This window comes from Phytophthora sojae (genome assembly GCF_000149755.1).
Source record: "Phytophthora sojae unplaced genomic scaffold PHYSOscaffold_1, whole genome shotgun sequence".
Classification (NCBI taxonomy): domain Eukaryota; phylum Oomycota; class Peronosporomycetes; order Peronosporales; family Peronosporaceae; genus Phytophthora; species Phytophthora sojae.
Window position 1 is genome coordinate 5,815,882 of NW_009258115.1, and position 26,337 is coordinate 5,842,218.

General features: G+C 56.9%; 9 protein-coding genes across 9 annotated transcripts; 5 read left to right on the forward strand and 4 right to left on the reverse strand.

Moving 5' to 3' along the window:
* Positions 1 to 1,013: 1,013 nt before the first annotated feature.
* On the reverse strand, positions 1,014 to 1,649 carry PHYSODRAFT_248460 (hypothetical protein; the record flags this gene model as incomplete). Its single annotated transcript, XM_009517238.1, has 1 exon — positions 1,014 to 1,649. One exon carries the CDS (start codon positions 1,647 to 1,649, stop codon positions 1,014 to 1,016), a length of 636 nt encoding a protein of 211 aa, XP_009515533.1.
* A 747-nt stretch (positions 1,650 to 2,396) lies between these two features.
* Positions 2,397 to 3,207, forward strand: PHYSODRAFT_383895 (hypothetical protein; the record flags this gene model as incomplete). Its single annotated transcript, XM_009517239.1, has 2 exons — positions 2,397 to 2,979; positions 3,050 to 3,207. Coding segments are annotated over 2 exons (741 nt in total), but the record flags the coding sequence as incomplete, so codon positions are not given.
* Positions 3,208 to 4,111: 904 nt separating this feature from the next.
* Positions 4,112 to 6,382, forward strand: PHYSODRAFT_551977 (family 3 putative glycosyl hydrolase; the record flags this gene model as incomplete). Its single annotated transcript, XM_009517240.1, has 1 exon — positions 4,112 to 6,382. The coding sequence occupies one exon, from the start codon at positions 4,112 to 4,114 to the stop codon at positions 6,380 to 6,382; it is 2,271 nt and encodes a 756-aa protein (XP_009515535.1).
* Positions 6,383 to 6,509: 127 nt separating this feature from the next.
* PHYSODRAFT_353499 (hypothetical protein) lies at positions 6,510 to 11,209 on the forward strand. The gene has a single exon (XM_009517241.1). It carries the CDS (start codon positions 7,244 to 7,246, stop codon positions 8,237 to 8,239), a length of 996 nt encoding a protein of 331 aa, XP_009515536.1. The 5' UTR covers positions 6,510 to 7,243; the 3' UTR covers positions 8,240 to 11,209.
* Positions 11,210 to 12,699: 1,490 nt separating this feature from the next.
* PHYSODRAFT_551981 (papain-like cysteine protease C1) lies at positions 12,700 to 14,273 on the reverse strand (the record flags this gene model as incomplete). The annotated part of the gene is made up of 2 exons (XM_009517242.1): positions 14,008 to 14,273; positions 12,700 to 13,931 (listed from the first exon to the last, which is right to left on the reverse strand). The coding sequence occupies exons 1-2, from the start codon at positions 14,264 to 14,266 to the stop codon at positions 12,700 to 12,702; spliced, it is 1,491 nt and encodes a 496-aa protein (XP_009515537.1). The 5' UTR covers positions 14,267 to 14,273.
* A 460-nt stretch (positions 14,274 to 14,733) lies between these two features.
* Positions 14,734 to 16,270, reverse strand: PHYSODRAFT_551984 (hypothetical protein; the record flags this gene model as incomplete). Its single annotated transcript, XM_009517243.1, has 1 exon — positions 14,734 to 16,270. Exon 1 carries the CDS (start codon positions 16,261 to 16,263, stop codon positions 14,734 to 14,736), a length of 1,530 nt encoding a protein of 509 aa, XP_009515538.1. The 5' UTR covers positions 16,264 to 16,270.
* A 1,313-nt stretch (positions 16,271 to 17,583) lies between these two features.
* On the forward strand, positions 17,584 to 18,709 carry PHYSODRAFT_248465 (hypothetical protein; the record flags this gene model as incomplete). Its single annotated transcript, XM_009517244.1, has 3 exons — positions 17,584 to 18,029; positions 18,106 to 18,390; positions 18,475 to 18,709. 3 exons carry the CDS (start codon positions 17,584 to 17,586, stop codon positions 18,707 to 18,709), a joined length of 966 nt encoding a protein of 321 aa, XP_009515539.1.
* A 343-nt stretch (positions 18,710 to 19,052) lies between these two features.
* Positions 19,053 to 19,950, reverse strand: PHYSODRAFT_353502 (hypothetical protein; the record flags this gene model as incomplete). Its single annotated transcript, XM_009517245.1, has 1 exon — positions 19,053 to 19,950. The coding sequence occupies one exon, from the start codon at positions 19,948 to 19,950 to the stop codon at positions 19,138 to 19,140; it is 813 nt and encodes a 270-aa protein (XP_009515540.1). The 3' UTR covers positions 19,053 to 19,137.
* A 1,246-nt stretch (positions 19,951 to 21,196) lies between these two features.
* On the forward strand, positions 21,197 to 26,268 carry PHYSODRAFT_309171 (hypothetical protein; the record flags this gene model as incomplete). The annotated part of the gene is made up of 7 exons (XM_009517246.1): positions 21,197 to 21,493; positions 21,562 to 21,754; positions 21,841 to 22,076; positions 22,148 to 22,219; positions 22,284 to 25,529; positions 25,638 to 25,949; positions 26,023 to 26,268. 7 exons carry the CDS (start codon positions 21,197 to 21,199, stop codon positions 26,266 to 26,268), a joined length of 4,602 nt encoding a protein of 1,533 aa, XP_009515541.1.
* Positions 26,269 to 26,337: the final 69 nt, after the last annotated feature.

The following is a 26,337-nucleotide window of genomic DNA, read 5'->3' on the forward strand; positions in this document are numbered from 1 at the left end:
ATCTTCTCGATGAACCTGGGATGTTCTGCGTTGAGAAGCTGGGAATGTCAGATGAGTTTCGGCTACACGATAGGGTGAAAGACCAGTGCTCCTTATCCTTTTTGGGGCACTATCTCAAGGCAGAAAGCCGGAAGCCCGGGGTACTATGCGTTGTGCAGATCGATAAGGCTTTTGTCGAGGCAGCAGAGACAGCATTTCGGTAACGGGTGGGTAAACGCAACCTCGGCTGGATCTACTCGGATGCGACCGATCACGACAAGAAAGAGTTGATCCGGTGCGTTCCTCAGCAAGTGCCGCTCGTTAGAGCCCACTTTCTTGACGTAGCCAAAAAGTATCATGCTCGTGTGCAATCCTACAATGAGCCACCCAGAGTCTCCATCCCTATTGCCCGGCCCGTTCGGACGTATGATCCCACCGACATCGACGTACGGAATGAGAGAGAGACGAACGACATTGTGGACTTAGTGGTGAAGTACCACACACGGTTCCCTACACGCGGTTATATGTTCTTTAGCGGATGCTTGAACAAGAGCGCGCGATCCCGCTTCGTACCGCGTGCTCCCGGCTCGGAATTCAAATGCAATCCAGAGCGTACACTGGGCCAGTGAACAAGAAGGGATATATGAGACCGCGTCGAACAAAAAGATACTAATCAACCAAAGTACGAATTGGGATTTAGGTACCTCGTTGGAAAGAGGGGCGTCTTAGCTATCTTTTGAGGCCCTCCACAACTTTCTAACAGTTAGATTAGCCAAAGATATGACCCCGCGAAAAATTATCTCCCGTCCCAGAGCAAAATTAAGATTTTTTTTATTGGCTACCCTGGTGTAAAATTGTACAGCGGATTCAATGATACCCTTCGTTTCTTCAAATTCGCATTGAAATAGTCTTAAAACTTCACTTTCGTGCGATGTTTCACATTAGTGACACATGCTGTCAATTGATATCATTTTGGATTAGCATGGACATAAGTATCACATTGATTGATCAGCTGGGCTAGACGACGTACATTGCTACACTTTTGAACTAACCAGAGACTGCAGCTCTTGAGCCTTTCCCTGAAGGCAGCGACGCTCACACTTATCAGCTCTGATAAGGCCTGCCACCTTCTGGTGAATATCAACCTCGATCAAATTGATACTTATATCCTCCTCGGCTTGCTCATCGTCTTCGATTCCCTCGCTGTCCCCCGTCACCTCTCTATCCTCTTCAGCTGGCTCGGCCGTGCTCCAATCTTCATCATCATTGCTTTCATCAGGCTTCTCGCTCTCAGACGAGACGTCGCTGGCGGCATGTGCCGCAACGTGCGGGGAGGTCACGCGGGGTCGATATTTCTGGTTACGCTGCCGATCGGTTCGAGAAGGCGTGCACGCCGGTGATTCGTGCAGCTCGGAGGCACTCTCCTCCTGCTGCGGATCGGAGGTGCGCGCAAGCTGCTGCCCAGAAGCTGCCGAAGCGTGCTGATCGGGCGCGTACGGCGTATGCTGCTCGGGAGGAGGGGGGTGTTGACAGGGAGGGGACGAGGGCGGCTCCGAGGCACCAACGGACTGTGGCGCGAGAGCGCCGGAAGCCTGTGTGCCGGCGGGCGACGACTCGGGGCCGCTGGAGGTCTGCGATGGCAGCTTGGAGGTCGAGCGGTGGGCTTCCATGTCGGCGGTGGTGTAGATCTTCTTTGAGAGTGAGGTGTTGAGGGAGCGTTCGCTTTAGTGACAGTTCAGGTTTTCAAATCACAAATTGGGCCCTTTCTCGAAACTTCACTTAGATACGAAAAATAGCAGCCAATTTTCAAGCGCGATTATCTCGATACAGTCAAACCTGTTTACATGATCCTCTCTATTTGAGCCATGCCGTTTATTTGATGCAGGCTTTGTCGCTACCAAATATTTCACTTAGTTTTTGTATGATCTCTGTTTATATGCATACAAGGTATATGAGTCACATTTTTTTGGACCAAATTAGGTCTCACCTGTTTATTTGATTCACAGTGCTCACGGCCACACACTCTTCAAAGCACCACTGCTCAACACTCAACGCCTACCGCAAGCCTTCTTCGCTCGCCATGTCTCCTCGCACCTGACTGACGCTAGAACAAAAGCTCCAAGTGCACCTAAAGCTCAAGCAGAATCCTGGCATGAACAACCCCATGCTCGCCGAGTGGATCTACGCAACTTTCAAGGCCCGGTCCAGCCGTGCCACTGCGCAACCTGCCTTCTTCCTACTTCAGCCACGTCGACCTGAGTGCGACCAAGCGGCGGCGAGTGAAATTCCCTCAGTTCGAGCGGGAACTGAGGGAATTTTTCTTTCAGAACGAAGCTAAAACGGCGATGGCGGACGACGTGCTCCTGCTGAAGGCGCATGAGCTGGCGGAGCGCTTAGGCATCGATGCCACGCAGCTCCGGCTCAGCAACGGCTGGCTTCCAAGCTTTAAGAAGCGCAATGGGATCCGCTCCCATACGCTACACGGCGAAGGTGGCGCTGTAGAAGCTGATGAAGTGCGAGATGCGAGGCTAGAGCTACAAGAGTTGGTGGCGCAGTTTACACCCGAGAATGTGTTCAACTTCGACGAAACGGCGTTTTTCTATCGCTTAGAGCCTAATCGAACGCTAGCTACGACTATTCGCAAGGGCAAGAAAAAGGAGAAGCAACGTTTGACTTTGGCCTTCTGCTGCAACGCGACTGGCTCCGACAAGCTGGACCCAATAGTCATCGGTACGGCCAAGAACCCGAGGTGCTTTAAAAAGGGAGCGGCGATTAAAGGTAAACCTATATTGTACAAGTCCTCCAAGAACGCCTGGATGACATCCGTCATTTTTGACGAATGGCTGCACCTCTTCAACATGAGAATGGCGGCCGCCAATCGCAAGGTCCTACTTCTAGTCGACAATGCTTCATGCCACAAGATCCTACGAAACCTGACTCATGTGACTGTTCACTTCCTCCCTCCTAACATGACATCCGCCGTACAGCCGCTGGATGCAGGTAAATATTTTATCTATATTGTGGTGTAGCCTAAACGAACCAACTCTATTACGGTGTTTTTTTTATTCAGGTATTATCGGGTCGTTCAAGGCTTGGTACCGAAAGTATTTTGGGCAGTGGTGTTTGGATGCACTTGAAGCTAACATTACACGCAAGCTCAACGTACTGGAAGCTGTCCAATTCTCCATTGATGCTTGGGCGGGTGTGACGCCAACGACAATTACAAATTTCTGGGTCAAGACTCGCATTTTGGGAGGAAAGATGCTAGGAAGAACCCGTGCTGACACGGATTACATTGAGGAGGTATCCAGCAACGAGATGGAGGAGTTAACGGCGATGCTATCGAGGTGGGAGGGTGCTGTTAGCGCTAGTGAGTATCTGGCAGTGGACGAAGACGTTCCTGTGCACGAGCCAGATGTGCTAGTGGACGAAGCGGCAGGAAGTGATGCAGTTTCGCAGGACGAGCAGGAGGAAGAGGAGGAACAGGAACCCGCAGTTCAACCTGCCATTGCTCTGAGACACTGCATAGAGCTGGCTGCATTTCTGCTGCAATGCGGAGAGCAGACTGACAGAGAACGAAGAGCTTTACAGACCGTTACCGCTTTGGTTCGAGAGACTACGGTGAAGGCAAAGCGGCAGCGAACTATGCACGATTTCTTTACGTGCACCACATAATTTTTTTAACTGAGTCCATTTTATATGAGTCATTGTAGTAGATAGATGGTCACCAACAGGGCCTCATATAAACAGGTTTGACTGTAACTCTAAATGGTGGATTAGTATCATTTTGTTCGAGGCAGTCTCATATCGACGCGTTGTGGTCTTGGCTTCAGCGGCGCAAAACGCCAACTCCCCAATGAGAGACAGCATTTCAAAGACAGGCACGTTGGCGCTGGCCTGGACGCTGCTGGGCTGGGCGTGCAGTGGCGCATCGGAGGCTGTTCTCGCGGCTGCTACGGCTCCTGCTCGCCATGAACTCGTGTACGACCCCGACACCGCCGTGTTCGCCGACCTCAGGAGCCCGGTAGAGGCCCCAAACGACTCTAATGGCGCGGATGTCGACGCCCTGCTGACCAACATGACGATCCGCCAGAAGGTGGCGCAAATGACGCAGATGGATATCTATTCCATGATGGACGGGGACGAGCGAGACCCGAAGAAGGCTCTGAGACGCGAGGTGGTGGCTCGGTATGCTCGCGCGGGTGTGGGCTCCATCCTCAACAGCCCATTCGCAGGGGGTCCCGTCGGCGGACGCACTGGGTGGAGCGCCAGCGAGTGGAGATCGGTGATACAACAGATCCACCAGATCTACAAGGAAGAGGGGGCTACGGTGCCCATGCTTTACGGGGTGGACACCATCCATGGCGCCACGTACGTGCAGGGGGCGACACTGTTCGGCCAGCCCATCAGTGCTGCCGCCTCGTTCAACCCCGAGCTGGTGTACCGCATGGGTGCTGTGGCTGCGAAAGACACGCTGAGTGCAGGCATCCCGTGGATCTTTAGCCCTGTTTTGGGTATTGCAGTGCAGCCAAAGTGGTCGCGCGTGTACGAGACGTTTGGGGAAGACCCACTGGTATCATCCGTCATGGGGGCGGCACTTATCAAAGGCCTGCAGAGTTCGGGCAAGGTGGCGGCTTGCATGAAGCACTTTATTGGCTACTCAAATGTCCGCGAGGGATTGGATCGCGCGGACAACGTCATTAGTGACTGGGAGCTTGTCAATTACTACGCTCCGCCGTTCCTTGCTGCAGTCCAAGCTGGTGTACGCACCGCTATGGAGAGCTACGTGTCGGTGAACGGAGTCCCTGTGATCGCCAGCAAAAAGCTACTGGTTGACTTGCTGCGACACGATATGAATTTCACAGGTCTGTTGGTGTCGGACTACAGCGAGGTTGATCGCATGTACTCGGAGCACCATTTAGTGCCGAGTGTGGCGGATGCCGTTCGTGTTACTTTGCAAAAGACGTCTCTCGACATGAACATGTCACCGGACTTGCAGGCTTTTGGAGATACGATCGAGTCGCTGGTTGCGCAGGGGCTAATTACTGAGAGCCGCCTCGACGACTCTGTCCGACGCATTCTGGAGACCAAGCGAGACCTCGGGCTGCTTGACTCGAACTACTATGAAGACTTCAGCCAGGACGATACGGATGCTGACGAAGATGTCGGCAGCTCAGCCGACCAGCAGGACGCTCTGAAGCTAGCGCAGGAGTCCGTGATCTTGCTTGAGAATCGCAATGGTGCACTACCTATTGACCTGGACAAGACTACCAGCGTGTTTGTCACCGGCCCGGCCTCGGACAACAAAGGCTTTCAATGCGGTGGGTGGTCCGTCTTCTGGCAAGGATCCGGCGACTCGACCCTTTTCCCGAACGGTGCCACTTTCAAGGAAGCCGTCCATGGGCATGCGCAGGTTGAGCACCTTGAGGTGGTGGACATAGATGGCAATGTGAACCCCCAAGACTTCCAGCGCGGGATGCAGCTTGCTGCCAAGAGCGACTACACTCTGGTCGTACTGGGCGAGCGCAACTACGCCGAGAAAACTGGCGACTTGCTTGGCAGTATGGCGCTACCCGCTGGGCAGTTGTGGTATCTCGAAGAGCTCACAAGGCTCAACTCTACGAAGGTGATTGTCGTGCTGATCTCAGGTCGTCCTCGTTTGCTGGAGGGGGCCCACGACCACGCCGACGCTGTCATCTTGAGCATGTTACCTTGCGAGCAAGGTGGCCAAGCCCTCGCCGACGTGATTTTCGGCGAGGTGAACCCGTCCGCGCGGTTGCCCATTACCTATCCAGCTCGCGGCACGCAGCTACTGCCGTACTTCCACCGGGTGAACACGCGATGCCAGCCGTACGACGAGTGTCCGGTGCAGTGGGAGTTCGGCCACGGTCTCAGCTACAGCAAGTTTGAGTATTCGGCGCTTCGGCTCAACGCGACGCAGGTGCACGCCACATCGGGCGCGTTGGAGGTCATCGTCACGGTGACGAACCTCGGCTCTCGCCCGGGCAAGGAGGTCGTGCTGCTGTTTGTTGCGCAGAAGTTCCGTCGGGCGTCGGTGCCCGAGACGAAGCTGCTCAAGGCGTTCAAGAAGCTGGAGACGCTGGCGTCCGGGGCCAGCCAGGACGTCACGTTCGTGCTCACGCCCGAGCACTGGAGCTACTACGAGCCGCACGTCGTGGGAAGCGGCTTTCAGCGGCGCGCCGAGCCCGGCGAGTTCGTCGTCTCGCTGCTGCCCTCGTCCACGGACAGCTCAACGCAGCCGCGGGCGATACCCTCCCCAGACGACGCTGAAAGATCCAGCCAGACGAAGACTCGCGGCGCGCCGGGCGGCATAGCCTCGGACTCGGAGGCGCCGGGCCCGGCAACGGCGCCACCAAGCGTTTCGTTCTATGTGGTACCATAGTGAGCGTAGCGCGAATCGGCGCTGGTGGCTGGTTTCGCATAAGTGGTTTCTTGCGTGGCATTTCAGACGCGGCGGCGGCCGGCCTCGTGGCCGCTTTGGCTCGAGCACGGACGTGCGCCTCGCCTCAGGGCCGCAGCCTGCAGCAGAAGCGCCGCAGCGATGGATGACTCTGCTTTTAGAGGCCTGAAGCTACCGGGCTCTTCTCGTCATTTACAATAAGAAATGTGTGTGCACAGCCCGCGTCTTTGCCGCTCCGGTATTCCGCCGCTATAAATGCTGCTGCGGGGCTTGGCCTCGACATGGGGCTGGCGGCCGCGATAAGATCGCGCCGTTGGGCCGCTGCGGACCCATTATTGCCGCAACGGCCGCAGTGACCCAAAGCCAGCTCCTCCCACTCTCCCGCTCCGAGCCCATACACAGTCATAGAACAATCTGCTTTTAGCCACGCACCGCGCACTCACTCACGGTAACAGATCGCCTCTGAGCGCGGGCAGAGATCTCAACGCCTTGACAACGCCGAGCTGGCCAGTGACCTCCTCCGTCCAGCAGCCCCGCCCGGACACACGCGCGCTCTCTTTAAGTCGGCTATCGAGCAGCGCCGTCGCCAAACGACAGCGCGGGCAGGCAGAAAACAGAAAGAAACGAACCTGCGAGGAAAGGCGCGGCAAGCCCGCTGGAATCGCGGCGGAAGGCACGGCATTAAGCGATCTCCGTGGCGCCAGGAACTAACGACCCGCGGCGAATAAGACAATCACAGGCAGGCAGGCCGGCCGTGCGCAAGGGATCACTCTCACTTGTCAATTGGCCACGAGCGCGCTGTCCGCCGATCACCACTCCGCCGTCTGCTACGTCGCTGCTGGCATGACGCAACGCGAGCTGTCCTCGCTCATGGCGGGCGCTGCCGGCTACACGGAAGCACAATTGGTGGTGCTCGTGCTGAGCGTCGTGGTGGTGGCCGTGGCTCTGCTGTCCTACTTTGTGGTGGCGCCCGAGTACGAGAAGCACCTCGACAAGCAGTACGCGGCGCTCGTGCACGCCTCCTCGGAGCGGCAGCTGCACAACCAACAGGCGCACGAGCTGCTGCTCGCACGCATCAAGCTGCGCAAGCACAAGTCGCTCGGCGCCTGGGACATCGAGTCCGGCTCCAGCGACGACGACGGGTTCGGGCACTGCTCATTGCAGCGACGCCACTCGCACATGCGGCCGCCCCCGGCCAGCATCTCGTCGCCGCGCGACATGATCATCGAGGCGGCGCAGGTCGCGCGTAGGGAGCGCAACGCCCGGCGCCGCAAGAGCGAGAGCGACGCGCTCAAGCAAGCCAACATCCAGCGAGCAGACATGCTGCGTCGCCGAGTCCTGCTGCGGAAGCTAGAGGAGGAGATCGCTGGCACCGTCAAGGCGAACGAAGAGGCCCAAGCCGCCGAGACCAGCAAGAACCCGACCCTGGCGACTGTACGACGACTCTCGAACAACACGCTCGACCTGAGCGACGACCGCCTCAAAATGCTTCAGGAGCACCCAGCTGATTGCGTTGAAGAGCTGAAAGTGCTCGCCCAAGCGCAGTCGCCTGCAGCCTCGTCACCTCTGGTCGACAACTCAGCGATGGCCAAGGGCAAGGTCGACAGCCCACCGGACCTCCTCGAAGTAAAGCGTGCCTTGAACGTGCTGCACGACGTGCTGAGCTTCTACTTGTCGGTGGACCACCGCGACATGAACAAGCTCACGGTGTTCTGCAACTCGCTGCTGCAGCACGACGGTCTCAACCGACTGCGAGCGTTCGAGGCCTCACGCGACCAGGACGTGCGAGCGCTGTCGAACTCCATCATCGAGAAGGCTGTGCCCGCCATTTGGCACTAAGGACGGGACGCGCTTCCTTCGTCTATTATCTATGAACGCCCGTTTTCGCCGACGCTGTAGAGCTCAAAGTAGCAGTAAGTAAGTAAGTAAGTAAATAGCTCCGTCGGTAAGCTAGCACGCCTAAACATCAATAACTATCCCCCCATGTGTCGATGCGGTGTTCAAAATTCATACTTGTCATTGTCATTAGCGTCCGCCGCCGCCTACTTCTGCTGGAAAGACGCCGCAATCTCCTGCAACGATCGCGACATCACCGCACGAAGCACCATGCGCGAGATAGACCCGCCACAGAGCAGCACTCTGCCGGCGGCGGAAGGCGTGAGCTTGGAGTTCCACAGGATCAGCGTCTTGGGCTGCGCGGGGGCGACCACCGTGCTGTCCGCCAGGAACTGCACGAAGCCGACGTGGTCGCTCAGCAGCAGCGGGCCGCTCTTCTTGATGCTGTAGCGCACGCTTGGGATCCGGTCAGAGCCATCAGGTGGGCCCGCTGACACGATCTGCTCTTCGACGCCGAGCGAGACGAGCCGGCGGTGACCCACGAGGCCGCGGCCCTCGCCGGGCTTGAGCGTCGAGCCGCGGTCCACCCACTCCATGCGCATCCACGCGTCGTACGCCTCGTCCACCGACGCGTTCACCAGCTGCGAGAGCGCCAGCTCCTGGCCGTCGTTCTCCTCGTAGGCCTCGAAGCCGGCGGCATCGACGTAGCGGTCCATGGCCTGGTGGAGGGAATTAGGAAGTGAATGCTGTGGTTGGATGTTAATCTGCAAGTTGAAGCAACAATATATTGACGAATGAAATGGCGTCATGATACTCATTTTGTCCAATCGTAGAAGGACGCCACTCAGAAGAGCAATGCTGAAGGGCGAGTGGACTCACTTGTATTTCCAGCCGGGATGGCGCTCTAGCTTTTACGAAGATAGTTCTCGCTACCTATTCCAGATGTCTGTGGGCCTTCGCAGCGGCGCTTGCGGCCAGAGTACTCAAGAAACCCTGCAGCGCCGAACGCAGGACGGCCTTGACCAACCCGCCGCAGCAAAGCAGGTATCCCAGTGTCGTGGGCTCCGTCTTGAGCGACCAGATCACTAGCGTTGCCGGCGTGCTCTCAGGCGACGCCGCCACGTCGACGAACTGCACGAAGGCGAGGTGGTTCTGCAGCGGGAGCAGCCCGAAGTTGCGGATCTTGTAGCAGATCGACGGGATCTTGGAGCGGTCTCGACGGGCAGCAGCCAGACTGGGTCGACCGCCGTCGCTGTCCACTTCCTCGTCAACGGGCAGTCCGACTGAGAGAATCTCTTCCTGGATGACTAGCGGGGCCAGTCGCACGTGACCCACGTAGCCCCGACCTACGCCCTCGTGGAGCTCTGAGCCTCCGGCCAGCCAGATTTCCTCCAGCCACGCGTCGAAGACCTCGGACGGAGACCCAACAACGCACTCGGACACCACCAGCTCCTGGCCTTTGTGGCTCTGGTATTCCTCAAAGGCCTGCACGTCCGCGTAGCGAGTGGGGTCCAGGTGACTTCTGCGGCGCATTCTTCAGCTCAACTTGACACACGAGAACTTATTTTTCTCCTGATATTTAGCCAATAACATTGCGTAGATGGGGCCAATGGAGCCCGACGCCGCGACCGAGACGGCCAGCGTGGGCGGCGCGAAGCTCTCGAGGCCATGCAGCGAGACCAAGTTACCTTTTGGCCGCCTCCTTAGCTAGCGACCGTAAGAACGTTTTTAGCGCTATGCGGAAGATCACACGAACGAGCCCGCCGCAGTGCAGCCAGTTGCACGCCCTCGACATCTCCGTCTTCACCGTCCAGATCACGAGGGTCTTCGGCGTCCTGTCCGCCACATCACTTGCGTCGACGAAGCGCACCATGGCGAGGTGGCTTTCAAGAGGAAACGGACCAGGCTTGCGTACTCGATAGCAGATTGACGGGATCTTGGTATTGCAATCTTCCTGTCCTTGTGCTGGTTCCTCTGGCAGCCCTGCCGATACAACTTCCTCCTCCACGCCGAGGGGGACACGTCGTACGCTACCGACGTATCCGCGACCGGCGCCTTCGTGCACTTGATCCCCACCGGCAAGCCAGACATCGCGAATCCATGCATCGAAAACCGCGGAGGGTGAGCCCTTCACCAACTCAGACACCTCGAATTCCTGGCCAGCGTGACGCTCGTAGGCCTCTACAGCTTGAACGTCGACGTAGCGTTCATCCTGGATGCGTGCTGCGGACTTCATTTGGCCGTCACTTCAATCGCTCTATCGATGATGAACTCGACGAGCTCCGAAAGATGAATATTGAGATTTGCACAGTCGACTGAGTGAAATTGACAGTACACTATGAAACTTGATGTTGGCTACTTCAAAGTCCTTGCCATCAACTCGATCGAGCTTACTGTATTTCATTAGAAACTTACAACTTCATCTTGGCATCGGCGGGATTCAAATAATTTACAGCATCTCCTTGAAGGCATTGCGTTGGCGGCTGGCGTAGATGACACCAATGACGGTGAAGAAGACGGTGGCAACAGCGACAGCGATGCCTAGGATGATCCAGTTATCCGGCGACAGTCCGACAAATTCGACAGCACCACCGCCATCGACCACTGTGTGCGCTGCACCAGCAAGAGCCCCAGTTGGGATTACAGGAAACACGCTTAGCCCACAATTGATCTTCGAGTCCATGGCCAACCGCACGAAGCCCTTCTCTCCCCATGACGAGCCGTACGAGTTCTTGAGAATCCAATAGTCAGTGCCACCGCTTGATCCATAGCCGACGAGTACCAGAGCGTGGTCAATATCTCCGCTGGAAGCGAACTCTCCATCATTGGGGCACGTGTAAACGCCGCCCTTGTAGGCGTCGAAGGAGCCGCCAGAGTTGATCGCTACCGAGATAGGTTGCTTCTGCAGCGCCAGCTTCAGCAGCTCGGTCGGGTCGCTGCTGATATCGCATGATGTCCCCACTACCTGCTCCCACCCAGAAATGCTCGCAGCAGCATCGTCGGCTGACGAGTTGTCGCAAGCTGTTGCAAGCGTAGCGGCAGATGCCTGCGAGGTGTCCTCCTCGTTGTAGGGCAGGTCAAGCTGGCTCAACAAGGACCAGTGCAGCTGAGACGCATCGGCGAAGGCGGCGTGGGTCATGCCTCCGTTGCACCCGTTGTTCTTAGAGCCCCAGATCATCTTGCTCTGCAGCCAAGAAGACCCATCCACGCCACCTTCAGCCCAGCAGTAGTCGAACGTGGCCGTCATCTCCCTCGAGCTGCACTCCAAGAACTGCTGAGGCGACAGCGACTGCGGCGCTGTCCCTGCACTCACTGCCACCGCCGTCTCGATGCTGTCGGCTGCGGCAAAGGCCCAGCAGCTTCCGCACTGGTTCTGACTCTTGACGTCCGTGCAGATGCTGGTGTTGTGCGTGTTGTCCGTCGAGCACCAGTCCAGCGTCTCGCGTAGATCGAGCGTCGAGTTGGCAAGCCGGCGCTGCTCCGTCAGTCGGCGTTGCCGTTGGCGCAGTGCCGCTTGGTGTTCCTGCTCCACAAAGTCTGAGGGCGATAACCTCCTATCGCCGTCATGGTACAAGTGTCTAGAGTTGACGCCCATGGCGTACGAAAAGGCCCAGCCCCGCGCTGCCGCGTGCTGCTCCACCTGCTCCAGGTAGTCGACGTGCGCCTCCATGCGGCGTCTGAACTCGCTCGGACCGGCGTTCATGCCTTCGTCCTGCAAGAACTGCGTCACCATGGCGTGCGAGGACACCGCGACGCCGTCGCGGTCCGCCCACAGGCAACGCGAGCCCTCGCAGCTCAGCAGCGTGCCAAAGGTGGAAGGATCCAGCGCCTGCGCTGCGGTGGCCGACGTCGCCAGCGCGAGCCACTTGGTCCAGGACCGCGCCATGCTCCCGAGTGCTCGCTGCTCGGTTGACCCGCTCCTGCCTGCCTCTATAATGGCGCGCAGGTGGCCGGAGATGGCCGCTGCTCGCGCGGTGGCAGATGTGGAATTGTGATATTGTCGCCTCGTCCGCGGAGGCGTTTGATTGCGGTGGCATACAAACTTCAAGTGTTGGCTGAGTCAACCGACCCTATTTTGCAGTGAAGCAAATGGACCGAGCAGCAGCCGTCGCCGGGTGCACAACCATCGGTTGCTGTCCATGGGACTCCATCGCCTCGCCTCAGCTCGAGATGACCAGACTATTGTGGGAAGCTTTGGGACGCAGTGCACTTGTTGAAGCATCTCATGATGCATGGGATGTCCGAGCCGCGTCATGTTCACGGTCAAGGTTTTGCATGGCCGAAACCTGGATTCTCAGCCACGCTCACGAACACACGTTGAAAGAGGGTTTGCACCAGCGCGCTGGCTCGCTTCAGCTGGGCTTTCAGTACTTTTTGTCAGGATTTCGTGAAACAACTTGCACAATGCTAGCGTAGCAGTGCTTGCATCTCCTCAACCCAGAGCTCATATTAACGCATCCTGACTAAGTCGCCGCGGGCGTGTTTGATGCCGCGTACATGGCCGAGTTCTGCTCGCGGATGGTCTTGAGCTTCCGGTTCGACACCCCGATGCCGATGGCCGTGGTCACCAGCGTGAAAATAGTAGTCACCGCTGCAACGGCGATCCAAGCCGCTGGGCTGAGCCCAACGAATATCTTGTCGCCGCCGCTGTCAACGCTGGTACTCGCCTGAGCACCGGCCTTGGCGCCGGTGGGGATGACGGGGAACACGTTCAACCCGCAGTTGATCTTGGCATCCGCCACCAGCTTGATGAAGCCGCTGTCGCCCCACGAACTGCCGTACGAGTTCTTGAGGATCCAGTAGTCACCGACCGACGAGTCGCTTCCGTAGCCCACCAGCAGCAGCGCGTGGTTGAGGTCGTTCTTGGACGCCATCTCTCCGTTGTTGGGGCAGTTGTAGAACCCGCCAGCGTACTCGCCGAAGCCGCCGTTCGACGTGATGGCCACAGCAATGGGCTGTTTCTCCAGCGCTGAGCGCAGCAACGTGGTGCAGTTGCTGGAAGTTGTGCAGTCGGCACCCACGATCTGCTCCCAGCCCGTAATGCTCGCGGCAGCCTCATCGGCACTGACGGTGCACACCGATGAAGTGTTGGAAGCTGACGAGCTTCCTGAACTCGAGTCGTCGTACGGCATCGTGAGCTCCGTCACCAGACCCCAGCCGTTCTGGGCCGCGTCTATAAAGGCCCCGTGCGTCATGCCGCCATTGCATCCGTCGTTCTGAGACTCCCACTTGATCTCGGACTGCATCCAAGTGGCGCCGTCCACGCCGCTGTCCGAGGCCCAGCAATATTCAAACGTCTGGGTCGTTTGCAAGGTGCTGCAAGTCAGGAACTGCTGCGGCGATAGGGACACAGCGGCCGACGCGTTCTCCGCGATCACCACGGCCGTCTCAATCGCGTCTGCGGCGACAAAGGACCAGCAGCTACCGCAGCTCTTCTGACTCTTCACAGGAGAGCACACGCTGTGACCCACGGAGTTGTCCGAGTCGCACCAATTCCAATATTCTGAGCTGCCTGAACTCGACACGGTGCTGTTCGTAGTGGCCTGGAGGCGGCGCGAGTACGCGGAGAAGACCTCCTGGTCGACGAATTCCTCGGGCGTTAGCTTGCGCTTGGTGGACGACGTCAAGTGGCGCTCATTCACGCCCATGTGATACGAGAACTCGTGCCCAATATTTTTCGCGTACATACTCACGTCTGCAGAATGCAACTCATATCATAGTGAGAACATTTCCTACGAGTGCGAACAGCAAAACACGCACGCTCTTTATACCTTCGATGTACGTCATGTGCTCCTGCAGGTTGCGTCTATAGGCTTCCCTGTCGCTGTAGGACACATAGTTGTGCTCGATGAGGAGCTCACGCAGAGTGCGCGAGTCCACCACGTCTCCGTTCACGCCTGCCCAGAGGCATGACGAGTCTGCAGAGCGAACGGCTGGGCAGTCGACCAGAGCGCCCAGAGATCGGTCTGTGGACTGGACGGCGGCAGCGACCGCCGCGAAGAGTGCCAGAACTGCTGCATGGATTCGCATTGTTCTGATGTCTGTGGTCTCGGTGGCTAATCCTACACTGTGGGCAGTTGAGGAGGAAGTCCGACACCTCGGAGCTGTTGGTAAAGGCTGGCCAGGTGGTCTTGAGAAAAGCTCGAGATGGTGCTCAACATGTGAGTGCAGGCATGTGAGCCCACAAATTTTAATCCACGTCAACGGGCAGATTCAGCGCAGCGTCAGCCGTAAACATGGGGCTAAGGGCGTAGGCGGAAGAGATTCCTGGCAGCATTCCCTAATTCCGTCGTAGCTGTTCACTGGAGAACTGTGCATGGGGTTCAACTGCAGGCAGCCATCTACACAGGTAACGCCCTTCACTTCTCACCTTCACGCTTCAATGGTTAACACCGCTTTATTCTTTTGGATCAAATAGGAAGGTACATGAGGTCAAAAAGCGCTAATGTCGCCATGACAAAGTGGCCTTCGTGGTCCCGTCGCCATGCGCTGCGAGCCTAGCGCGCCGCCGCTTGGGCGTTGTTCTGGTTACGAGCCGCGTACATTGCCGAGTTCTGCTTACGGATCGTCTTGAGCTTCCGGTTCGACACAAGCATGCCGATGGCCGTCGTCACCACCGTGAAAATAGTCGTCACGGCTGCAACAGCGATCCACGCCGTCGGACTCAAGCCCACGAAGACCTTGTCACCGCCGCTGTCGACGCTGGTACTCGCCGCAGCGCCAGCCGAGGCACCCGTGGGGATGACGGGGAAGATGTTCAGGCCACAGTTCACCTTGGCATCGGCGACCAGCTTCATGAAGCCGCTAGCGCCCCAGGAGCTGCCGTACGAGTTCTTGAGGATCCAGTAATCACCCTCCGTAGCATCCGTGCCGTATCCCACAAGCAGCAGGGCGTGGTTCACGTCATCCTTCGAGGACAGGTCGCCATTGTTGGGGCAGCTGTAGAAGCCACCTGCGTAGTCGCCGAATGGGTCCTCTGAGTTGATGGCGACGGCAATCGGCTGCTTCTCGAGCGCAGACCGAAGCAAGATCGTGCAGTTGCTGGATGCCGTGCAATCCGCGCCGACAACTTGTTCCCAGCCCGTGATGCTGGCAGCCGTTTCGTTAGCGCTCACAGAGCACGCTGACGAAGCATTATTGGACGACGTACTGCTCGAGCCCGAGTCGTCGTAGGGCATCGTGAGCTCCGTCACGAGACCCCACCCGTTCTGCGCGGCATCGATGAAGGCGCCGTGCGTCATGCCACCGTTGCAGCCGTTGTTCTGTGACTCCCACTTGATCTCCGTCTCCATCCAAGTAGCGCCATCCACGCCGTTGTCCGAAGCCCAGCAGTAATCGAAAGTCTGCGTCGTCTCGAGCGTGCTGCACGTCAGGAACTGCTGCGGCGAGAGCGACACAGCCGCCGACGCGTTCTCCGCAATCACCACCGCAGTCTCGATGGCATCCGCAGCGGCGAAGGCCCAGCAACTCCCGCAGTTCTGCTGGCTCTTGACCGAAGAGCACACGCTATAGCCGAACGAGTTGTCCGTGTCGCACCAGTTCCAGTACTCGGAGCTGCCGGAGCTCGACACCGTGATGGTCCCCGTGGCTGTGCTGCCGCTGGCCTCCGTCATGAGGCGACGGGAGCGCGCCGACTTGACTTCCTGGTCCACGAGCTGCTGCGGCGAGAGTCTGCGCCGCGTGGACGACGTCAAGTGATGCTCGTTCACGCCCATGCGATAGGAGAAGTCGTGGCCCACGCTCTTGGAGTACATGAACACGTCTTCGATGTATGTCATGTGCGCCTGCAGGTTGCGGTGCATGGGCTCGCGGTCGCCGAAGGACACGAGGTTGCGCTGGACGAGCAGCTCCCGCAGAGTCTCCGAGGCGACGACCTCGCCGTTCTCGCCCGCCCAGAGGCACGGGGACGCGGCCGAGCGCACGGCAGGACAGTTCACGAGCGCGCCGAGAGAGCGCTCCGTCGTCTGCACACCGGAGGCAGCAGCGCTGGCCGCGGAGAACGCGAAGAGAGACGCCTGGACGCGCATGTCGGAGGAGGGGTTCAAGGGATAATTCGGACTGCACCGCCTCCGCTGTCTCTCTTCCCGGCAGTTGGACACAAATACCCTGAAAAGTGATACCTAGCCCTCTGGATTAAAATAGTTAGACTTCAGAGGATGTTAGCTATATAATCACCCATATTTGAGCTGAGTATGTACAGTACACTACCTTTAAACAATAATTTACCTCTAGTTTGTGGAATCAGCCGTACACACAAGAACAAAGTGAGTCAGGGCATTGAGTTGAGGGCCCTTCATGCCGTGTCAGCATTTGCTTTGATGCTGATACAGTCCACGGGCAATCTCGAAACTATGATATGAGTCACACGGGCGAGCAACCCTGCTGCACTGCAGCCTGCAGAGACATCCACCCCCAACCAAAAATCCAGGACCTGCAAGCGCGTTTGACTTGTTTTGCGGCGTCGCCGGCCGACAGCGAACGCAGTACCAAGGGATTCTCCTGCAACTCGCAATCTCTCTTCGCCAAAGACTCGTAAGAAGAAACATGGACGCACATGGCGGCGTGAATCGGTACCGGTGGCAGGGATAACATACGACGCAAAAGCACGCACAGTACTGAGTCGACAAAAGTTGGATCGGTTTGTCTTGAGCGACTTCTTGCAGCACATAGTAACACCAGGTAGGTACTGTATCGCCATCTTCGCTCGAAGTGGTTTCAAGCATTTGGTGGTGGTCCAGCTGGCGCTCCGTTGCCATCTTTGCAGTCGCGCAGCGGGGGATGGGGCAGTCAACCAAGCAGAGACTGAAGTTGTCATGCGCAGCGACCACAGACAGCAACGCTGGACGCGAGACTCACCTCGGCGCCCATTCCCAGCGCGACTTCGCAAATGAGCTTCGCGCATTGAGACGCTCTCGTCCTGGGTGAGGGTCTATGATGAGTCCGCGCGGCGGGGCAAGGTGTCGGCCATGCATAGAGGCGATGGATCTCGCTTCGCGAAGCGAGTGATTGAATTTTCGCAGCAGATGCGGCTAAAAGCCTGCAGGTTGCCTTGCACTCGTGCCCTGCTGGTCAACAAAGCCAAGCCCATTTCGCTGCTTCGGCCCTGCTGTTCTCTGCACTTTCGACGGTGCAGCGGTTAAACCGGGCGTCGTCACCTCATGGCACTCATGTACGCGGGCAAAGATGCCCGAATCGAATCCACCATGAACAGCAGATCCGATGCGCCCCTCCTCTCCAGCAGGCGGCTGACGGTCCCTGACCACCGCATCCTCCTCGATGATCTCATTCTCGCTTTCGCAGCCCCTCAAGAGCTTTCAGCACCCTAGACGACACCTTTCTTGAAGACAATGGCGACCCAGACCGGCGTGAAGGAAGAGGCCCCGCTGCAGATGAAGGCGGTGATCGAGCCGCAGTGGACGCGTTTCCTCGCGGGTGGCGCGGCGTCGGCAACCGCCGAGCTGCTAACGCTGCCCATCGACATCACGAAGGTGCGGCTGCAGACGCAGCGCTCCGGCCCGACGGCGGGTGGCAAGCCGGCTGTGCACTACAATGGCATGCTCCACGCGGCGCAGACAATGATCAAGCAGGAGGGGCCCGCGTCGCTCTGGAACGGAGCCACGCCCGCGCTGTTGCGTCAGGTGTCGTACACGAGCATCTGCATGGTGCTTTACGAGCCTCTGCGAAACTTCTTCGGAGCCAACGCAGCGCAAGGAGCGAACGGGGAAGTCCCATTCATCAACAAGTTCCTGGCTGGAGGCTGCGCCGGCGCCATTGGTATCAGCATTGCCAACCCGTACGTATCAATGCGGATGACGGCTCCGATGCGTGCTCGCTAACTGTACGGTGCTCGTGGTTGTTTGTATCTGCAGTGTTGATGTGATCAAGGTGCGCATGCAGGCTGACCGCTCGGGCAAGCTTTACCGTGGAGTGGGCGACGCCTTCACGATGATCTACCAGCGAGAAGGACTGCGCGGGTTCCTCCGCGGCATGCCGCCGAACATTCAGCGCGGCTTCATCGTGAACGCTGCCGAGCTGGGCACGTACGACCACAGCAAGGAGCTCCTGATCTCGTCTGGGCTGCTCAAGGAGGGCGTGCTGGCGCATACCGGTGCCAGCTGTGTGGCGGGCTTCGCTGGTGCGGCCGCATCCAACCCGTACGTGCTCTGCTTGCTTCAACTTGGTGCGGTTTGAAGCCGTCGACGTTGACCTTGTGTTTGCTGTGATGGTTTTCGTTATAGCATCGACGTGGTCAAGACCCGGTTGATGAGCCAGCCGACGGACGCGAGCGGCAAGGGTCTGCACTACAAGGGCATGGCGGACTGTGTGCGGAAGACTTTCCAAGAAGGTGGTCTTGGCGCCTTCTACAAGGGCTTTATTCCCAACTGGATGCGCAAGGCGCCGTGGTGCGTCGTGTTCTTCGTCACGTACGAGAAGTACCGTGCGGCGCTCACGCCCAGCGACGAGGAGCTATAGACGCTGGTAGCTAGACTTCCAGCAAGCGCTGCTGGGTCGGTATTCTTAATGGCAAACGAACACGAATGCAGCTTGCGTCGATGCTTTTTGTAATCATGCTGCTGTATATTAACTGTTTGGTTAGTTGCTTGAGGATTCACGCAGAGAGCACCGGCACCATTGACCCACGTCGGCTTATTAATTTAAAGGTTACATGAAGTCACCAAGCGTGTCTGTTGTGGGGAGGGCATGGGCTGGAATGGCGTCCTGGAAGCTTCTCCTTCGCTCCCTTATCGCTGGTGCTGCATGGGTACGACGTCGCTATTATCTTTTCTTGACCACCGCTCGCTACAATGTGTAGGTGGCTCGCGTACATGCCCCCAGCTCAGCCCCCTTGCTTTCTTCTTTTCTTCCCAATGTGCAGTTCCGTTCATGAATTGGAAGTCCGTTCAGCAGTTGAGCTCCTCGAAGTCGTGCATTTGCATGTACCATGTCGAGCGTGGGGGAGTGAGGTAGTGCAAGGTCGAAGATCCCGCAGGCATGTTCTTGACCAGCTTCTCCCGCAGATCAATATACTCGTCCGTCTGCACTACCTTGATCTTCTCGTTGTCCGTGGGGATGGACACCTTGCCGCTCTTGGGTAGCATCACAATGGGCAGCCGTTCGATCACGCGGTCCTCCGTTGACCAGCGGTCGCGCGAGATCACGTGCACGTTCAAATTGGAGAAGGAGCCGTTCATGAACCGGTTGGAGATGGTGCTCTCCACCGACTGCACGGGGGCCTCCTCCTCCTCCTCCTCTTCAGAGCAGTAGTAGGCCGGGCACGTGCGTCGACGGCGCGCGTGGTTGTTGCTGTTCTTGGCGAAAAGCGAGCGGCGGAAGCGGTCGCGCTCCTGTCGCCGGCTCTCCAGCATCTCCTCGCGGGACATGCGCTGTTGGTTGGAGCTTTCGTTAATGGGCGCCACCTGATTGCTGCTGCTGTTGCCGCCACCGAGGAAGCTGCCGTTGCTGCCGACGCTGCCGCGGTTGGTGCGGTTCAGCGCCTTCAACAGCTTCTGCAGCGCCAGGAACGTCTCATCCACCTCCTCGTCCTCGGCGGAGAGGCTAGGGTCGTCGTCCTCGGACGGGCGACCGCCGTACGACGGCATCTTCTTGGACAGTCGGGCGTCTCGCCTCTCGACCGTCGCCATGGCTGTCTGCTGTCTGCTGTAGTGCGGAGTCTGTGGTTGTTGCTGCAGCGAAGAGCGAGACCTCCGGGTCATGCAGCAAAATGTGGTGTGGGTCGCTGTGAGGTGGGAGCTTGTATCTGCGCGCTCCACCGTTCGGTGCTGGCGTGTCTACGGCCGCGAGGGAGGGGGTTCGCTTTGAGAGAGAGCGCTTCTGGCAGCCGCGCCTTCGAGTCGCTACCTGCCTTCTGCTAGTGGACAGCAAAAAGTGATTCTGGGACGCCATCGGGCCCGCCGCCTGCGCTCGTCTTCCACGGTTCATAGACACGTCGGGTACAATCGGATTTTAAGGGGTCTTCAAAACTGAGGCTCTTTTTCGCAAAAGTCGGTGGAATCTTGTCGGAAGATCTGGAAGTTTGTCGCCCTTTGTACCGTGATATGCTGGTACATTGTCGTCCCACCCTGTTTTGATAATCTGTGGATTCGATAATTTCGTTTTCGGCGGAGAAGGCGCTCGCCGGCTGCAATCTATCTTGCGAGAAGCTGGGACTGCGGGCCAGCAGGCTATTCCTGCATGCGGTCTTCGCGGTTGGTGGCGCGCGCTAGCCGGCAACGAACACGTGCGGCATCATCCGGCGAGAAAGTGAAGGTAGGTAGATTGCCGGTGGGAGTAGGGTTGAAACTCGGGATGGCCAGCGTGGCACTGGCTGGCTCTGGCGTAAACTGCTCCGCCTCGGATCTCAGGCGGATTTGCTTGTAAAGCGGGGCGCGTTGGTAACGAGCCGCCGTCCAGGCAGACCAACATGTTCGCCTAGGATGATACATGTATGCCTGGTTGCCTGCCGCCGAGTTGCAGGGCCGCAGACGCTCGATCTCCCGACGGCGCAGCAGATCAGTCCGGAGACCACTTCCGAATGAGCCCCCGCGATGGCTTCGCAGCCGCCGTTGGACCCAGCTCGCTCGCTCGCGGCGTCATCGCCGAAACCTGTCGCAATGGGGAGTCCGACAGCAAGGCGCGCGCAATGCTGCTTGCTTCGCCCGCGGGGATTCAGGCGCGCAGCCTGCCGACAACGAGAGTCTCACACCTTCGCCTGCGAGTCGCAGGCTGCGACGGGACCCGTGCGGGCCGGTGATCTTGAAGCTTTGCTTGCGAGTTGTTTCCCGGCTAAGTGCGACGGCCGTTTTCTGTCCGTGCGTCCATCCAACAGCCGCTTCAACTTCTGCGTAATCCAGCTGTGTGCACCACACCATATCGCTCACTTCAACTCGGCGACCTTTGGGCGGGATACCGGAGCGCTGCATCGCAGCTGCTGGCTCTGCTGCTGTTGCTACCGCCGCCGGGATGGCGGACCTGCTGATGCGCTGGCTCAACCATGAGCTGGAGCTGTCCACGCACGTGACGGACGTGGAGACGGACTTCGCTAGCGGCTACCTGCTGGGCGAGATCCTGCACCGGCTCAACCACCAGCGCAACTTCGCCGACTTCATGCGCAGCTCCAGCGCCGACGCCAAGATCCTCAACTTCTGTCTGCTCGAGCCCACGCTACGCAACCTCAACATCAAGTTCGACGCTAACGCGGCCGCCGCCATCATGAACGAGAAGAAGGACGCCGCCGCCAATCTGCTCTACCAGATCAAGGTGAAGCTTCGTATTAGGCTCTCGCTGGCGATGTTCTCCTTGCCTAAACTGCTCGCTGTGCCGCGTAGATTGCCGCTGCCCGCGTGGGAAGAGCGCCAGCCGTGTCCTCGAAGTCACTGGAGCGCACAGGCATCATCCCGTTGCACAACAGACCGGTGAAGCTAGCGAAACCGAGCTACGACACCGAGAACCACCGGTTGTTTGAGCACTCGGTTCGGCGGCATGTGCGGTCCATAGCATCTCTACAGCAGGAAAAGTGCGGTTGACAATTTCTACTCGGCACGCTGTGCTTGACTAATGCTGATGACGAAATTTTGATGTTTGTCACCGCAGGGACCGGATCGCAGAGGAGGCCACGAAACGAAAAGCCTACTTGGCGAGAATGGCCGAGCAGAAAGAGATTCTGGAGGCCACAAAGGCGGAAAGATTGCATCGTGCGTACATCCATAGCAGCTTTATTAAGGAAGCTCTCGAAGAGACGGACTCACCGGCCTGGAGGCTGGCGCTGCAGAAGAAGAATGCGCGGGAGCAACGCCGAGCTGCATTCTTTCAGCAGCTAATGAAGAAGCGCGAGGAAGCAGAGGTTATTTGGCGATAAAATGCGATGCTTGTATTGTCGTTTTACTAATATCCTTGGGTTGATTTGGTAACCAGGAAAATCTCACCTTTAGCCTTCGACGAAAGGTGCAAAATGATCTGGACGACTTTTACGTGCGTAGTGAAGATGTGCACATTACCTTTTTTGAGTTGGTGGTGCTGTCCATTGACGAAAATTTGCTTCCTTATACAGAGCAATGGCGATTCGAAGATCACGACCTCTGATGGCAAGTTATCTTCGCGCAAGTCTGTTGGCTACGGTCTACGCTCGCTCACAACTGCGCTGGGAGCATCCTTCGACAAGAAGAAGTACTCAACCTCCAATTTGGCAGGATCGTCTATGAATGAGAGGGAGCTCTACCACGCCAATGTAATGGAAATGGAAAGCGCGCGAGATGTCATAAAGCAGCAGAGGTTGCAACGAGAGAAGCGCAAGGAGAATTTATCTCGCAGACGGAAGAGATTTGTTCAAGAGTGCGTCTATACCCACTCTCGCATAGGAACTGCGCGGGTGGCAAGTATTCTTGAGGATGTGGTGCTGCGCGACACGAACAGCGAAAAGGATGTTAATGGTGAAATGAACCGCATTCTCGTCTACAAGGAGGTGACTCGCGAAAACAGGTCCATGCGAAATCAAGAGTATCTGAACCAGCAGGAAATGGACACCATGTCAGCGATTGACCGAGATACGAGTTGCTATCACAATCTGCTTCTTAGATTCGAAGACGACAACGAAATGCAGATGATGCAGCGCAACGACGTGCACGTATCCATTGAAGCAGCAGATCGGTTTCTCAGTGAGCAGATTTCAGCTGAAATCATGAACGATATGGTGAAGTTTGTGCTATTTATCGCTGGAAAACGCGAAGAAACACTTCATTCCAGAGACCCTGCCGTATTTTTGACTGAGGAAACTTGGAACGAGTACAAAGTGAAGTTTGCAAGTGGCCATATATTCGAAAACGAGTCGCCAACACAAACCCAAGAAAGTTCTAGTCACGTTGAGCTGCTGGATAGTCACGAGCTGGAAAATTATTTATCAAGCTTTCGGACTTTCCGTACAACATTCGACCAACAGGCCCCCTTGCAAACGATGGACGATGGATCGCTATTTCTTGGAGCAACGGGTCCCATTGAGGACTGTTTCGTTCTTGGAGAAGAGATTAAATCTCTACGATGGATCGCTCAAGATGTTGCTAAAGATCCGACCTGGTCTGAATCCCCAACTTTCGCAACAAAAGCCCACCACCAGCTCCGAATTCTCATCTTCGGCCCTCCATTTTCTGGTAAGGGTACGCAAGCGAAGCTCCTAGGTGAAACACATAATCTGGTTGTACTCTCAGTCCACGATCTAATTCAAAAGAGCGTTGAAAGCTCAAGTGATACTAGCCAAGAAGTGAGGGAGCTCCTATCAAGCGGGAAAGAGATTCCCCCAGAGCTATACAGCAGTCTAGTAGTTGAAACCATTGGTGAGCTGGAGGCGCATGCCCTTGCTTCAGAAGGAGGTGGCGGCAAGTCTGGATGGTTGATTTACGATCTGCCTGCAACAAAACAGCATAGCCAGCAATTGGAAGAGCGACTGTCTGGATACGTAGACCCAGCACTTGTTCCCTCTCCGTCTGACTTTGGGTCTGCCATTGCCCCAGGCCTCCGCAAACCGAAATTGTCACCGACATTTCTACACGGTAAATCCGGTGTAGACCTGGTTTTTCATATCAATTGTGCTGTTGGTACAGTCCTCGACCGATGCTTAGGCAATGTTAAAGATTGCGCTACCGGTGACAAACATCACTTAGTGTTCGATCCGCCACCAGATAATTCGATTGTCCGGCATCGCTTACAGCATGAAAACCCAAGCGCGTTCTCGAGTGAGCTCCTTTCGTTGCATTGTCTGGCCAATGAAGAGTTCTCAAACGACCACAAGTCTTGGTACACCAAGTTCAACACATTGCACGAGCCGGCTAGCCCCGGGATGACTGTAAACGAAATCCACGAAGCGATTGCGGCTATCGTAAACCAGTTTCTGAAAGACCGACAAGGCGAGGCCGAGTCAAAGCTACTACAGCGAGAGGCGAAGGAGCAAGAACTAATGGAAAGCGAAGAGGAGAGACAAAGACGCATCTACGCGTTCGAATCGAATATCGACGAGGCTAAAGTGGAGGTTGCCAAAATGGAGGCAGCCGTCGCTGAAGCGGAGGAAGCAAAAGCGAAGAAAGAAGAAATTCTGGAGCTTCGTCAGAAACTAGAAGAGGCTCAGCGTCAGCTAGATGGTGTTGTGGCTGGTGTGAGAAACTGGGTGGACGAAGAGCAGGCGCGTCGGCCTGTGCCAAGCAGCCAATATTCTGGAGAGCTCGTCCCAGCGACAGCTCATGCATTGGCAGCGTTGTGGAATGATGCGGAGGCAGAGTACATTTCTACCATGAAGACCAGTTTTGTACTGCTGCGAGAACAACGGCATCGCGTCACCGAGCGCGCACAGCTAATGACGAGCGAGTTCTGTGAATTTGTCCGTCGTCCTGATCAGAAGCAGGAAACGGTGAACCTCTTTCAAAAGCAGTTTAACGAGGTGGTCGACGAAATGCGGTTCGATGACCTCACGAAGGCTGAGCTCCATGCTCGAGTGGATATGTTGCAGGATGAGCTAGGGGCTCTCATTGACGCAAAAACTGCAGCAAATGACGAGGAACTTAGCAGTATGGTTGGTGACGGCTGGACTGAAGATGCTTGTCAACAGGTCGCTGCCATATATCAAATGGCGCTACAGGCGGAATGCGATCGTTTTCGTATCTCCGTCCAAATCCTTGTAGATGGCTACTCCGCGGCTAGCAGCGAGCGCTCTCAGCTGGGTAGCATTGTGGAAGCTTGGCAACAACATCAGCCTCGCTTGGAGATGGCATGCCGAATTTATCGAGATCAGGCAAATGATACGCCGGTGGAAACCCCTGTTGCACCGGCAGCTGCTGCAGCAACGGCGGCAGGAAAAGCTGCACCGAAAGGTAAAGCGAAGGCACCTACACCGGCAACTGCCGCTCCGCCTAGTGCCGCCGCAATTAGTGACGACGCCCAAGCAGAAGCGCTGACCCTGATTGAGCTGCTAGCTGAGTACACCCACGTTCTTCAGCGATGTGCGTCATGGATGGAAGCAATTACTCCAATTGTAAACGCCGCAACTGCTGAAGGAGGCGACATTGAAGGCAGAGAGCACACTGGTGACTACTGCAAGATCAATTTGCTGAACGGGATCAGATATGAGCACGACTTAATGCAACGGCACGTACAGTTCCTTCAAGAGGCTACGGAAAAGTCTTGTGATGAAATTACGCGGTCGATGCGCTCCATCGAGATCACGTTGCGAGATGTTCTTGAAAACCGCAAAGACCGAGAGCAGGCGGCCGTCGCTGATTTGATCGCGTACATCCGCGCCGCTATTGAAGCTGAAGTGGCGATTCCGTCGTTCATCGATGCCAGCGCAAGTGCTTCTTCGCTCTCTTGCCATTGAAAGGTTAGCATAGTCTGATCTGTGTGTGTTGTTGTTTGTGTGTTGTAGCCTGAATTCATCGAGCGGTTCCCAGGGTTAACTGTACAGTTGCCTGAGGACACGACCGTACGCGTCGATGGAGACAGACGCCTGTTGCCTCGAATTCCTCCAGACGCGCCGGCTATTGCTGAAGAAACACACGAATTGCTTCTCAATCCTCGCCAACGAGACGGTCTCAAAGAGGCATTAGCATCGCAGACTTGCGGCGACTCGGGGCTACTTCCTTTGTGCACTTTGGTCGAGGTTATTGCAGCTTTGACCTCTCAACCGGACGCGCTTCCAGAAGTTTGGCGTCGATGTCCAGCACATGTCATCGCTGAGGTACAGCCACTACTCGCTCACATTTGCCTTCGTCGAATATGATACTAACTTGCATCCCTTGTCATTGCGTTAGCAGATCGCGGCAGGCTTCACCATGAAGCAGTCGGCGTTCGTCGACATTGAAGCTCTGCTCACTGCAATGAGCACCCGCGAGGATCTACTGCACCAGTTCCAGGAAGATGAGGCTCGAGAAGAGCTCGAACGGCAGCAACAACTCGAGCTTCAGCGTCAACAAGAAGAGCAGGAACGCGAGCTTCTCCTCCAGCAGCAGCAGGACATCCAAGACAGCGAGCCTGCACCCACCGACGTAGCAGAATAGGCATCACACCACACAAGGGAGACAACAAACAAAACGAAGAGGCCGTTGCACGTAAGCAACAGCCGTGTA

Excerpts from the sequence above, each read along its gene's own strand:
- PHYSODRAFT_353499 (XM_009517241.1), top strand. The coding sequence starts at position 7,244 with ATGACGCAACGCGAGCTGTCCTCGCTCATGGCGGGCGCTGCCGGCTAC.